Below are 12419 nucleotides of genomic sequence, written 5' to 3'. Positions count from 1 at the left end.
GGTGGAGCTCACAGAAAGGTAACAGCTCTCTCCAAAGACATGTGTTCGTCCATCTTCACCCCCAAAGACATCATCCCCCACAAAGCCCCTCTACCCTCATACTTTTCATATTTCCAAAGGGAGTGAGTCTTTTTAAGATTTATGAAGTAAGTTCGTGCATTTCCTTTGAAAACATTGTCATGTGAACCATCTCATTCACTTTGGTAGGTAAAAATCTTTCATATTAGAAACCCAGTCAAAAATGACTTAATGAGAATCTCATTCTAACATCTTGTTGTGCTATCTTAGGGCAAGCCACCTGATCTTTGGGAGTCTCAGTTGTAAAACATGACAGTGGGTTCAGAAAAGTTAGCTCAGTTTGCTAGTATAATTGATCCACATTTGTTTGCGTCACAAAAATATAAGCTCAGTGAAACCCAAGAGATGTTGCTTTGGGTTCACCATTATACTCCCTGCACTTGGTCCACGGTAGGCACACTCCTACTGAATGAAAAATGACCAAATGCTTAGTTGAGAGGATTTCTCCTAAGATCAAAAATGAGATGGGCATAAGAAAATATTTGGCAAAAAAAAACAAAAACAAAGTGCTACAAAATCCAAAGACACTCTTTTGGGAGCAATATGATTGCCCAGTGGTAGGCTTGCCTTTTTAGGTCAAGCATTGTCAGGGCCGCCTCTCCATTAGCTCTCCCACCCCTTCTCTGATACTCTGCCCTGCTCAGCCTGCTCCAGTCACCCTGGCTTACTGGCTGTTCCTGAAACCATGTGCTACCTCAGGGCCTTTGCACATGCTGTTCTCAGTTTTTAGGACACTCTTCCCCCAGGTATGCACATGGCTCACTACCTCATGGTTGGACCTCGTTGGAGATCCCTGCTACACTGCCCAGATTTTATCCTGTAAATCTTCCTCCTAGGCTTCTGTAAAGAGGCCTGCACTTACCCTGGATGACTGTACATTGATAAACAGAGTTTTCAGGGGTTACTAGACACCAATTCTAAACTGCTGGTAGTTCCTGGGAGACCCAAAACAACAATGTGTTTCACAGTCAGGGGGAGGCTGTTTTTTACTTCAGTTGGGAGAGACTGGGATGAAAAAGTTTTATTTTTGAACCTAGCCAGTTTAGTTCCTTTATATTTTCTCTAAATGCTGCTTGAAAATGGACCAATTATTTGTGTCTTTTGATTTGGAGCTAAAAGCACTAGTGGTCCTCTGGCATTCTCCTTGGAAATCTCTTTCCCTACACCTACTCAGGCAGGAGGTACATTACAATGTTTCCATGTGACCCCAGGCAACAGCTCTGCTAACCTTTCCTCCTTGACGTCCAGGGGTCTCCTTTCCCCCAGCACTGAAGAGCACTTTCTTCTTTCCCAATAAGCCCTCAGGACAGCCTCCTCAAGGCTGGTGGAGCTTCTGTAACCTCCTGGTGGCACGACAGAGGTGCCCAGCTCAGCTCTCCCCAAGAGAGAACCCACACAAGGAGTACAGAGCACCAAAAGCCTCCCGCCCTGGCCACCACTGTCAGGGCAGGGAGCCACCGGCCAAGACCTGAATATGGCAGGGGTAGCTGGCCTCGGTCATCTTGACCCAAGAGGCTCGTCTTCTGTGGACAATCCTATGCTAGAGCTCCCGCTGGGCTGGCTGGAGTGCTCTCAGGGCCGCGCTCTCTCCTAAGGCTCCATTTAGCCCATCCTCCATCCACCTCCCTCCACCTCCTTCCCCTCATTTTGCGGATGTCAAGCCTCTATCTACAGCCTTAGAGGTTCTCCCTTCCTACCCCTGCTCGCTCTCCTCTTCATCATTCCAAGGTATTACCACCAATAATCCTGAGAAGAAAATTGAAACACTGCTAAAATCATATTAAAGCATTCCAATTCGATCTGAAATTACAGTTTTAACTTCTGAGCTTGACCAATTTGCTGAAGTACCAATTTAATAATCAGGCCTTTTATCTCTGACTTCATCTGTCTGCATTAGCAGCCGGTCCTATGATTGAAAATCAACATCTTAATGTAATAGTTCTTTGATTTACAGAACATTTGCACTAGGAGCATTTTATTATAGACAAATGAGTTATAGCATTTTAAGGTGTACATTTGAATTTTAAACTAGTTTAAGAATATTACTGTATAAAGTAGAAGCTAAAACACTGGAGTAGTAATGTTGATAAATAACTCTGTGTTTACCATAAATGGTCTGCGCACACTCTGCAATGAACAGAACGGGGTCTGGTGGGTCCATCGATGCAGCCTGATGTTTCAAATCAATGGAGGCACTTCAGGGTTATCTTCAAAGTCGGGATCTTCCTCACTTGCTGTAATTTTGGGTTCAGATTGAACTCTTCGAGGCCTGTGTTTTTTCTCTTGAACTATGTTAGCCACATCGGGGAAGGAATGCTTGCTAGGATCTACTTCTAGTTTCTCAATTTGCTTGCTTCTACAACAGCAAAAAAGGCAAAAGGAAATTGAGATGCCTTTTTAAATGAAATTTCAAACAGAGTCAATCATTCATTCATTCAGCAAACATCGGCAAGTGCTATCCTTACAGAATAGAGATGCTTATAGAACACACAGCATAGAGATCCAATAAGAGACTGTCCCTGGTTTCAGGAAGCTCAGAGCCTTGTAGGAGCAAGAGTGGAGAAGTAAAGTGCTGGGGAGGTAGGCTAGGAGACTCTGTTCCTTTGAGAATCTGTATTTATTCACTTTTTAAAAGATTTAATTTTTAAGTAATCTCTATACCCAACATGGGGCTCGAACTCACAACCTGAGATCAAGAGTGGCATGCTCTACTGACTAAGCCAGCCAGGTGCCCCACACCTGAGAATCTTTAAATGATACAGCAGGCAAACCCCACAGCCAGGATCAATAACAGAACCACTATGGACAGGTCTTACTCCTGAATGTAGTTAATCGGGCTCCTGGACCCTGCTGCTTTAGATGATCCAGCCTGCATGCAGGAGCATTTATATACACTTGGGTGCCTAGAAGGCTCTGTCCACCTGTTTCCCCCACAAGATCCCACTCTTGCTGCGGGCACTCAGTTCTCTTGGTGACAGTTATGTGAAAACAGAACAAGAAAGATCCCCATGCCTCCATCATATAGAAAATTCTAGATACCACAGGTCACTGGGCTGCTTCCCTGGTGATTTCAATCTGTAGGTCTGGGGTTGGGCCCAGTACTCTGTATTTATATCAAGTTCCCCCCAGAGCCTTTGCTAATCAACTTATTTTGGAATCACTGTACTGGTCATCCCGTCAGTCATTCAACAGAATATACTAAGTGCCTCTACTCCAGCCCCCAGCCATCCTATGGTCTGTGCAAATAGGCACGTTTCCTAGTAGCATCTAACAGTACAGCACAGAGCTTGAATAGAACATTTATCACATTATCATGTAATTGTCTCATTATTGGTCTGTTCTCCCTATTAGACCAGCGTTCTTGAAGCAATTATATTGTCTTTTTCATCTTGTACCTTTGGTATATAGCTTTACTGAATACATGTTAAATAAATGAAAAAACATTATACTACTGTGCAATCCTGAAATTAAATAAGACATCTTTGACCTACAGAAAATCACAGTCGGCTTCATCCAGGAGCCCCATACTGATGTCCTCAGACACCGTGTATGGTGGGGAGGGAGGTTTGACTTTCTCTGGAGAGTGTAAACCCTCTGTTGTTCTTGTAACATTTCCCCCCTCATTCCTGTTGGCTGAGTAGCCCTTGAAGGCACTTGAGTTTTTTATTTTTCTGTGTTTTGACTAATACACATGGACCCGCTGAAGGAAAGTGTAATGTATACAAAGAATATAAAGCATAAATATTCCAAAGACCCAGACTGTACACTATAAACTATGTAGTCATTATTAAGTATAGCTTTACATTTTAATTCCCATGCTCTTATTTAAAAGGCTATTGTACCTATGACTTAATTAAGTAAATACCTAAATTCGTCTATTATAATTATGTTGACTTTGAGGAAAAGCAGCCTGTCTCACTTCCAGGCATATACCTCTTGGGCCACAACTTCTGGATCTTAGTAATAAACACTGAACTCAGCCTGATGCTCACCCCCTTCAGATGTTGTGAGGAATAATTTGCATGGAGGACTTTAACTGGTCATGAGTCTCTGGGTAATGGACAGTGAGCGGATAGGCCAGGGGCACCTGTGGATCACATTAATCCCAAAATAAAGAGGCGAGGGGCTTTTGTCCACTTCAATGTCAGACGCCCAACAGATGCCCATTACCAGTTTAGTTTTACCCACCCACTGACTGTCGGCACCAGAACTTCTGGAGTCTAATTAAGAATAACTGGAAGGCAAAATGAGTATTTTTATCACCATGGAAGAAAGCAAAAGAAAAGGTCTAAAATCACTAGGCATCAAACACATCAGAGATTGATTCCTTTTATTAAAGAACATAAGGAAAGAACTTGCTTCTGATAATACGGAGGGCTAGCATGTTTGGGCCAAAGATTCCTGCCTCCCACTAAAAACTTTAGGGAGGTCAGGAAAGATGTGATAAGATAATAAGGAACCCTAAGGGCAGAATTCAGTAAAAGGAGGAAGGAGGGAGGAAGTGGATCCCTGAAGCCACCTTTGCCCTGAGGGACTTTGCTGATCCCCTAAAGTGGTGCTTTTTGGTCTTGCTGGCCTTATGGAGTCTGGGAACAGAGGTCAAGGCCCCGAGTGTGCCAGGTGAGCAGTCTGACAGGACACCCTATCTACCAGAAGGCTTTTCTGTCACGTAAGAGTAAATGAAAAGTAAACCCACTCTGCCCACCACCTTGGGGACTGTGAGAAGAGTGGCACAGAGAATGGCTGTGTTGGAAAAGCCACGGTTAAAAACCATCAATCTTGAATTTAGAGTGAAGTGGTTCCAAACTGGCAGTGTCCTCAGGTAGGGTCTGCCCCAAAGCACATGCCAATTTTTTTCCTAGGCTCAGCCCCTCCCAGGCTTCTGAGAAGCCCCCAAACTATTTCCTAAGGCAATGGAGCAGCTTGCCATCAAAATAACGAACACCCAAGGAAAAGGGGCACTTTGCATGAGAACAAGCAGAAGCAGTAAGAACACAAATAGAAACAACCTCAGATTTTGAATATGAAAGCATGAATTATGAAACCAATAAGATGTTTCAGACTTAATAGCATAATGTTGAACTTTTCTTCTGGGACTGGCAATCAGGCAGAGATGCCTGCTATTCATCTCCATTCTACATCGTACTGGTGCCTTTCCCTACACACTAAGGCATGAAAAAGAAATAAAAGATACAAGACTAGGAAGAAAGAAAGTCATCATTCTCTGTAGATATATAGAAAATCCAAAAGGACCAACAAATTAATAAAATCATACGAGAGATCAGCGAGGTTGCCAGGTACAAAATTAAACACAAAAGTGACTTACATAATGGTGATGGCTGTAAATTATTGCCATAGATGCCACCGAGTTGTATACTTTTAGATACTTAAGACAGTGAATTTTATGTTATATGTATTTTACCACGATAAAAAAATCAATTGCAAATCTATATACTAGCAATAAAAACACATTTATGATAGCATCAAAATACCATACACCTAAAAATTAATACAACATGGGTATATTTAACATGAATCTAGACATAAGCCTTGCAGCCTTCACAAGAATTAACTCAATATGGATCACTGACCTAAACACAAAATGCAAAACTGTCAAACTCCTAGAAGAGAACACAGGAGAAGAGCTAACCAACCCTGGGTATGGCGATACCACTTTAGGTACAACAGCAAAGGCACAATCCATGAAAGAAATAGTTGACAAGCTGGATTTCATTAAAATTAAAAACTTCTTCTCCATGAAAGACAATTTTGGGAGAATGACAAGACAAGCCACAGACTGGGAGAAAATATTTGCAAAAAACATCTGATGAATGACTGTTATCCAAAACATACAAAGAACTCAAACATAACAATAAGAAAACAGTGTGACTGGAAGATGGGCCAAGGACCTTCACAGACACCTCACCATCAAAGATGTACAGCTGGCAAATTAGCAAATGAAAAGATGCTCCAGACCATATGTCATCAGGGAATTGCAAATTAAAACAACAAGGAGATATAAGTACATGCATATTAGAATGGCCAAAGTCCAGAACATTGACACCACCAAATGCTGGCAAGAATGAGGAGCAACAGGAACTCTCATACATTACTAGCAGGGATGGAAAGTGGTACAGCCACTTTGGAAGACAGTTTGGCAGTTTTCTTTCATAACTAAACATACCCTTAACCATACAATCCAGCAATCGCACTTCTCGGTATTTACCCAAAGGAGTTGAGAATTTATGTCCACACAAAAACCTGCACACTGTGTTTATAGCAGCTTGATTCATAATTTCACAAAACTGGAAGCAACCAAAATGTCTTTCAGTAGGCAAATGGATAAATAAATTGTGGTCCATCCAGATAATGGAATATTATTCAGCACTAAAAAGAAATACATTATCAAGTCATGGAAAGACATGGAGAAACCTTGAATGTATATTACTAAGTGGAAGAAGCCAGTCTGAAAAGGCTACATACTAAATGATTCCAACTCTAAGACATTCTGGAAAAGGTAAAACTAGAGAGACAGTAAAAAGATTAATAGTTGCCAGGGGTGGGGGTGGGGGAGAGAGGGATGAATGGGTGAAGTACAGGCATTTTTAGGACAGTGCAACTACTCTGTATGATATTATGACAGTAGATACCTGTCATTATATATTTGTCAAAACCCACAGAATGAACAACACTAAGTTTGAACCTTAATGTAAACTATGAATTTTGGGTGATAATGATGTGCGTCCATGTAGGTTCAACAGCTGTAACAAATGTACCACTCTGGTGGTAGATGTTGACAGCGGGGAAGACTGTGCATGAGTGGGGGCCGTGGACTTATGGGAAATCTCTATGTTTTTCACTCAATTTTTCTGTGAACCTAAGACTGCTCTAAAGAAAAATGTCTATAAAAAGAAAAAGACACCATGAATATAGTAGGAAGGCAAGCCCAAGAATGGACTAAGATTTATAATTCTGGCTCTACTATCACTTAGCAACTCTGTGATCTTGGGCAAATTAATCTCTTTGAACCTCAGTCCATTAGGAATAACCCAATTTCTCTTACAGTAATTTTGAAGATGAAAGACAGAGAGTATCATGGAACACAGACTAGGCACTCCACACTCAGTAAAACCATTCTGAGCAAGTTATGTGTCCTCCTTGATCAGACAGTGTCACGGAACCACAAGAGTTCCCAGCATCGGTTACCTTCCCACAAAACATGATCGTCTCTGGTCCCAGTGAACAGAACCTTACTCCACTGATCTTCCCCCTCCAGTCACTTTGTCTGCATAGCAAGAGCAAAGGCTCGCTCTGGCTATGAGAGGTCTATCATTAGGTCCGCCATCCTCCTCCCCCTCAAACTCACAGCTGCCTGACCTCATTCCCACGTGCAGCTTCCACAGGCAGCTGTTTGGTTCGTGGGATCGCCCAGCCAGAGGCTGAGGTGATGTGGATGGTGAAGTTTGTCAGTGGTTAAGGAGTGCTGCCAGGAACAACCCTCACATAGATATGTTATGCATAGCGGGGAGGTGATTATTTCTCAGCAATACCAATGAACAAGAGAGGCTTTGCAAATGTAATGTAGGAAGTAATCACTATAATGGTGACCTTCCCGGGGTCTGAAAACCAGCTCCATGCTGTTTGCCATGACTTGGCTTCCCCTTCCTGCGATCCCTCACAAACTGGATTCACACTCCTTACATGTGTGGATGCTGCTGGGGGTCAATTATGACCATGGATATTCGTAATAGCATAATGCCCTTGAATCTCTGTAAGTTACACATATATCTGACATGGAGGCCACTAAACTAGGAAATATGAGAGTGGATCTCCAAGGTTAAAAACAGAAACCTTTCAGAAGGAATTCAACTCCACACCTGTTGTTCAGACAAGCCCGTATGGAAAATCCACAAAACTTCCACAGTTGACTCAGAATATAGGAATGCCTGACTGCTTGTATTATGCAAGACGTAAATATAGCTCTTGTTCAGGTATTTTTGTGATGATAATTTCAGCATATACATTTGTATCACAAAGATAGTTTGCCTGGGTTCAAAATAGATTTTGCCATCTGGGTGGTAAGAGTCTGGAAATCATGACAAGCAGAAGGAAAGCCGAAAGGCCTGGGATGTGCATTCTAAGGAAGAACTGAAATGAGGAGAGCTCTGTCCAGAATACTTTAAGGGATTTCACTGCTCACAGGAGCTGGGCTTTGTTCTGAGGGTGTTCAGGCTGCAGAGCTAGAATGTTCAGTGGGGAATGGAGGAAAGGCGTCCTGCCACTGGGGAGTATGGAGAGCAGGGAGGGAGCAGGTGGGAGAGGGGTTGACGCAGAGGCTTGAAGATGACCTGTGAGTAGGAGGTTGACAGGAGGGTACATGATGGGGCCCCTTGGCCCTTGCATCCCTGAGAGTTTTAGGATCTATGAAGTGACAGACGGGCCGTGAGCAGCATTATGAACAGGGCTCAGCAGAGCTGTCCCAACAGGTCACGGCTACCCAACCGTCAGACATCCTAAACTTCTCTCCCTCATTTGCCCCATCTGTAAGCTGAGGATAAAATTGGGAAGGACAAAGTGTGTTAATAGTGCGTGAAGCACACAGGACAGTGCCTGATACAAAGTGAGTGCTCAGTCAATGTTAGTGGTCACTGGTGCTGACATCACCACTCTTAACCATTATCGTCACAAGTAATTGGGGCCTGTATATACACAGATTGGTTTTTTATGGATCAAGAGCCCTACAAATCGAGAGTCTACATTTTGGAAATAAACATTAACATTCACAGCATGAATAATTTATAAACTTTAAATAACTGTATCTCTGGGGAAGGTACATTCTAGATACCAAATGACCATGAAGAGAACTATAATAAAGCTCAAGACAGCTGGAGAGGTGGTACCTTTGGTTTGTGTGCTCTCTGCTGCTGTCCAAGGTACTTTCCCCAGGCTTTGATGTTTGTCTCCAACCTGTGATTACTCCATCTACCTGAAATCAAAATACAACACGCACTAAGTGGTACATTACTCTCTGATATATCCTCAAAAATATACACTATCTATATATTTTTAAGAAGCTAAAACATTTTAATTTTTGCGACACAGTCCATAAAAGAGTCTAACTATAAGCCCCTGTATGTGGTATGAGAAAATTATATCAGAAATTCTATCTGGGCACAATACTCTTGCAAAGCCGCAAGCTATCCTTCATTTGCCAAAGGCCCAGCGAGGGGAATACAGTGAATTAATTCATGTAACAAATATTTTCTGAGAGCCAGCGACATGCCAGACACTGCTTGGGGGGCGGGGGGTGGGAATAGACATGTGGTGGAGACATTGCCTCTGAGCTGCCCCGCTCTGCATGCGTGTTGCAGCAGGAAGCACACCGAGGTGGAAGCCCAAATCCCAACCTTCCCAGCACACTGCACCCCATGAGATATGAGCTCGAAGGCCACTTCTGGTATGAAAATTTCTGTAATTCTTCCACTTCTTTTAAACCAAATAAGCTCAGTGCTAAGGATGTTGAGTTCTCAATAAATAAAACTGATTTAATCCAACAAACATACAGCAAAGATTATTCACACCCAGCACCTTTCCCTTAGGAAGCTCAAAGGTACAAGAGTGTGGGGCCAGAAGAGAACATGGGGCCACTTACTAGACCCAGACACCACGCTGGACATATATGCCTGCCAATATGAGGCAGTTCACTTGTTTTATTTAACCCCTAACTCTCAGTATTCCTATGAGACAAGGATTATTTGTAGGCAGAGAGAAGGAATTTTAAAACTCCTCTTTAAAACTTCATCCTTGTTTTCATCCACCGACCAAGATGGGGGCTCCTGCCTTTTCTTTCCAGGGAAGAGAGATGTCTGGAGTGTGTACATTCCCCTCTCCACCCTAATCATTTTTCTTTGGGGAAGAAGTACTTCATTTACTGGCCACATCTCACTGGTGGGCAGGGTCACTCCTCTGCAGGTGAGGGACATCCCTGCCCTTTCTCTTTTGGGCCTGAGACTTCACTTACTGCACAGCAGTGGTCAGATCCATGAAGAAACAGACTAGACTTGGACTTTGAGGGTCTGGGCACCATCCCCACTCCCATCTGCAGGCTCAGGGAAGGGAATCAGGAGCCCCACGGTAGTCTCAATCTTAAGCTAGATTCTCCAATCCAGGTTTTACCAAACCTCCGAATCAGAGCGCTGTCCACTTTAATCCAATCGTTAGATGGGGTAATCTGTTTCCCATGTGACTAACAATTCTTGGTTGTGTGTCCCATCGTTCAGAGCCCCAGAAAGCCTACCCCGTTGTTTGTCACATGAATGTTTAAGGAAATGAATGGTGAACAAAGAAATAAAGTAATGAATCCTAACCTGAGGGACGGTAGAATCAAATCTGGGGAGGTGAATGCCTGATGGATAGCCATCCCTTGACGGTAATCCTTCTATGGTGTGGTATAGAACCAGTGTTTTAGACAGTGCAGTTGTATATTTATTATATTTGACAACAATTCAATCCCTCTGTGGGTGTGATTTCATGCAGCTCCTACGCAGAGGCAGATGCAATAGGGTTTGCCCTTCCCTTCCCCTAGACCTCATGGAAGGGCCCCTGTGCGGCGCAGAAGGAAAGATCTGCTGGAACCCCACCCTTTCAGTGTGTCTACTGAATACTTGACTGGGAAAAATACCTGTAAGTACCGCACATGGTTTGTGCAATGGCCAGACTTGTGCTGAGACCCTGGGAGGAAAGAGCAGTGGATACTGCAGGGACCAGGACACTACATTTCAAGTCTGGAAGAGTTTGTTCAGAAGCGTTTTAAAAGAGTCTGCAGAACAAATCTTATAGAAGAATACTGTGGAAGAATCAGCAACTAAAGCTACCAGTGCAATGTTTACTGAATAACTAAAGGAGGTGACTCATGGAAAGGTTTGCCCAATGAAGCAGATTCTGTTATCATCAAACATGGGTTTTTTGTTTTGTTTTTTGGAGGAGGGTGATTCTAACGTGTTTTATTTGCTACACTTTAAAATATATTAATGTCATAATTTTGTGTTCCATTAATTTCTTGTTGGCTAATGATTGGCGTTACATTTTCAGATGTTAATGTTGGTAAGGTATGTGTTTACACTACTTAAATATGAAAACTCAGCTGAGTTTTCCTCCTTTTCTTTAACTGAACTGGTGTGATGAATACAAATATTTCCCCCACCTTCCTGGCCTATCCTTGAGGACATGGAAACACTGTTTAGTAGCTACTGAGCCCAGTTCTATTTATTAAGCCATATTAGTATCAAACACGAAGGAAAAGATACAACTGAGGGGACTAAACAGGGACACGTCCAGCCGAGGGGAGCAGACGGAGAGGTGGCTGATGTTAGGGTAACGAGAACTGGCCCCTTCTTCCTGCAGTGTCTCCGGGAGGCACTAGGACCTCTGGGACACATGGCTGCACTGCTGAGTGGAGCAACACTGTCCGCTGGAACTTTCTGCAATGATGGAGATGCTCTGTGCAGTCTAACACGGGGTTCCCAAGCATCTGTTAGCACACCTGAGCTACTAAAGGTTTACTTTTATTTAAATTTAAGTAATTTTAGCTAACCAAGTCAGAGAGGAGGGAACATGGTTATGGTGAGCCCCAAATGTATGTGTGGGCTGCCTGACTCCTCTTCAGGGTGAAGGACTTCCATTCACACCAGTTACCCCTAATTCATCTGTGGTCCTTGACTGTACGGCCTTGACAGTTCTGGAAGTCTCTGCCCCCTCCTCAACTCCCCAAGCGTACCTGGGACCTGGTACCCCTATGGGAGTGTGAGAACTTGGGGCCTGGCTCCCAAACTCTCTGATCACTGATCCTGCTTCTGGCTCAGTTCTTCCCTCCCCCTCACAGGTGGCTGTCCTGAGAGCACGCCCTCACAGACATGGTGCGTGCTCCTTTCCATCTCAGATCTGTTCCCAGGGAGCAGTGGCAACTTTGCGCTTTTTTTTTTTTTTTTAGTTTTAATATTTTAATTACATTAAATGAGGCCAACGTTAGTTAAAAAATCATTAAATTGTCAATTTTAAGAAAGAAGCTCTTGAGCCAAAAGTACAAATTTTGTATTGCTTTGCGTTGTAAATGCACTAACAAGAATGAGAGCATATGCATAATTAGAGTCTTAAAACATCCCATTTCTAACACTGTTATTTGTCACATAATAAGCTCAGACAAAGATTCACTGTGTTTATGGAAATGCAAATAGAATCACAAATTTGGAACTTTTCTTCACAGAGAATTTGCTGTGCACCAGAATCTAAATGTGTTTCTTATTTTTAAACGATATTTTCAGCTTACTTAGTTCCAAAGATTC

General features: G+C 42.9%; 1 protein-coding gene across 1 annotated transcript in view; it reads right to left on the bottom strand.

Annotated features, from left to right (window-relative positions):
• Positions 1 to 2178: 2178 nt before the first annotated feature.
• DNAAF11 (dynein axonemal assembly factor 11) overlaps positions 2179 to 12419 on the bottom strand; it is a 47466-nt gene continuing 37225 nt past the window's right edge. The window contains exons 8-9 of the mRNA XM_028105597.2: positions 8979 to 9064; positions 2179 to 2434 (exon numbers count right to left, since the gene is read on the bottom strand). Of these exons, the coding sequence (XP_027961398.2) occupies positions 2257 to 2434; positions 8979 to 9064 (264 nt within the window). The 3' untranslated portion in view covers positions 2179 to 2256. The remainder of the gene's footprint in view (positions 2435 to 8978; positions 9065 to 12419) is intronic.

The sequence above is a fragment of the Eumetopias jubatus genome, unplaced genomic scaffold (assembly GCF_037043125.1).
Source record: "Eumetopias jubatus isolate StellerSeaLion01/CBP00866 unplaced genomic scaffold, mEumJub1_p1.0 scaffold_4, whole genome shotgun sequence".
NCBI classification, from domain to species: domain Eukaryota; kingdom Metazoa; phylum Chordata; class Mammalia; order Carnivora; family Otariidae; genus Eumetopias; species Eumetopias jubatus.
Note: the sequence above shows the minus strand (reverse complement) of the source record. Positions and strands in the feature narration are given on the sequence as shown.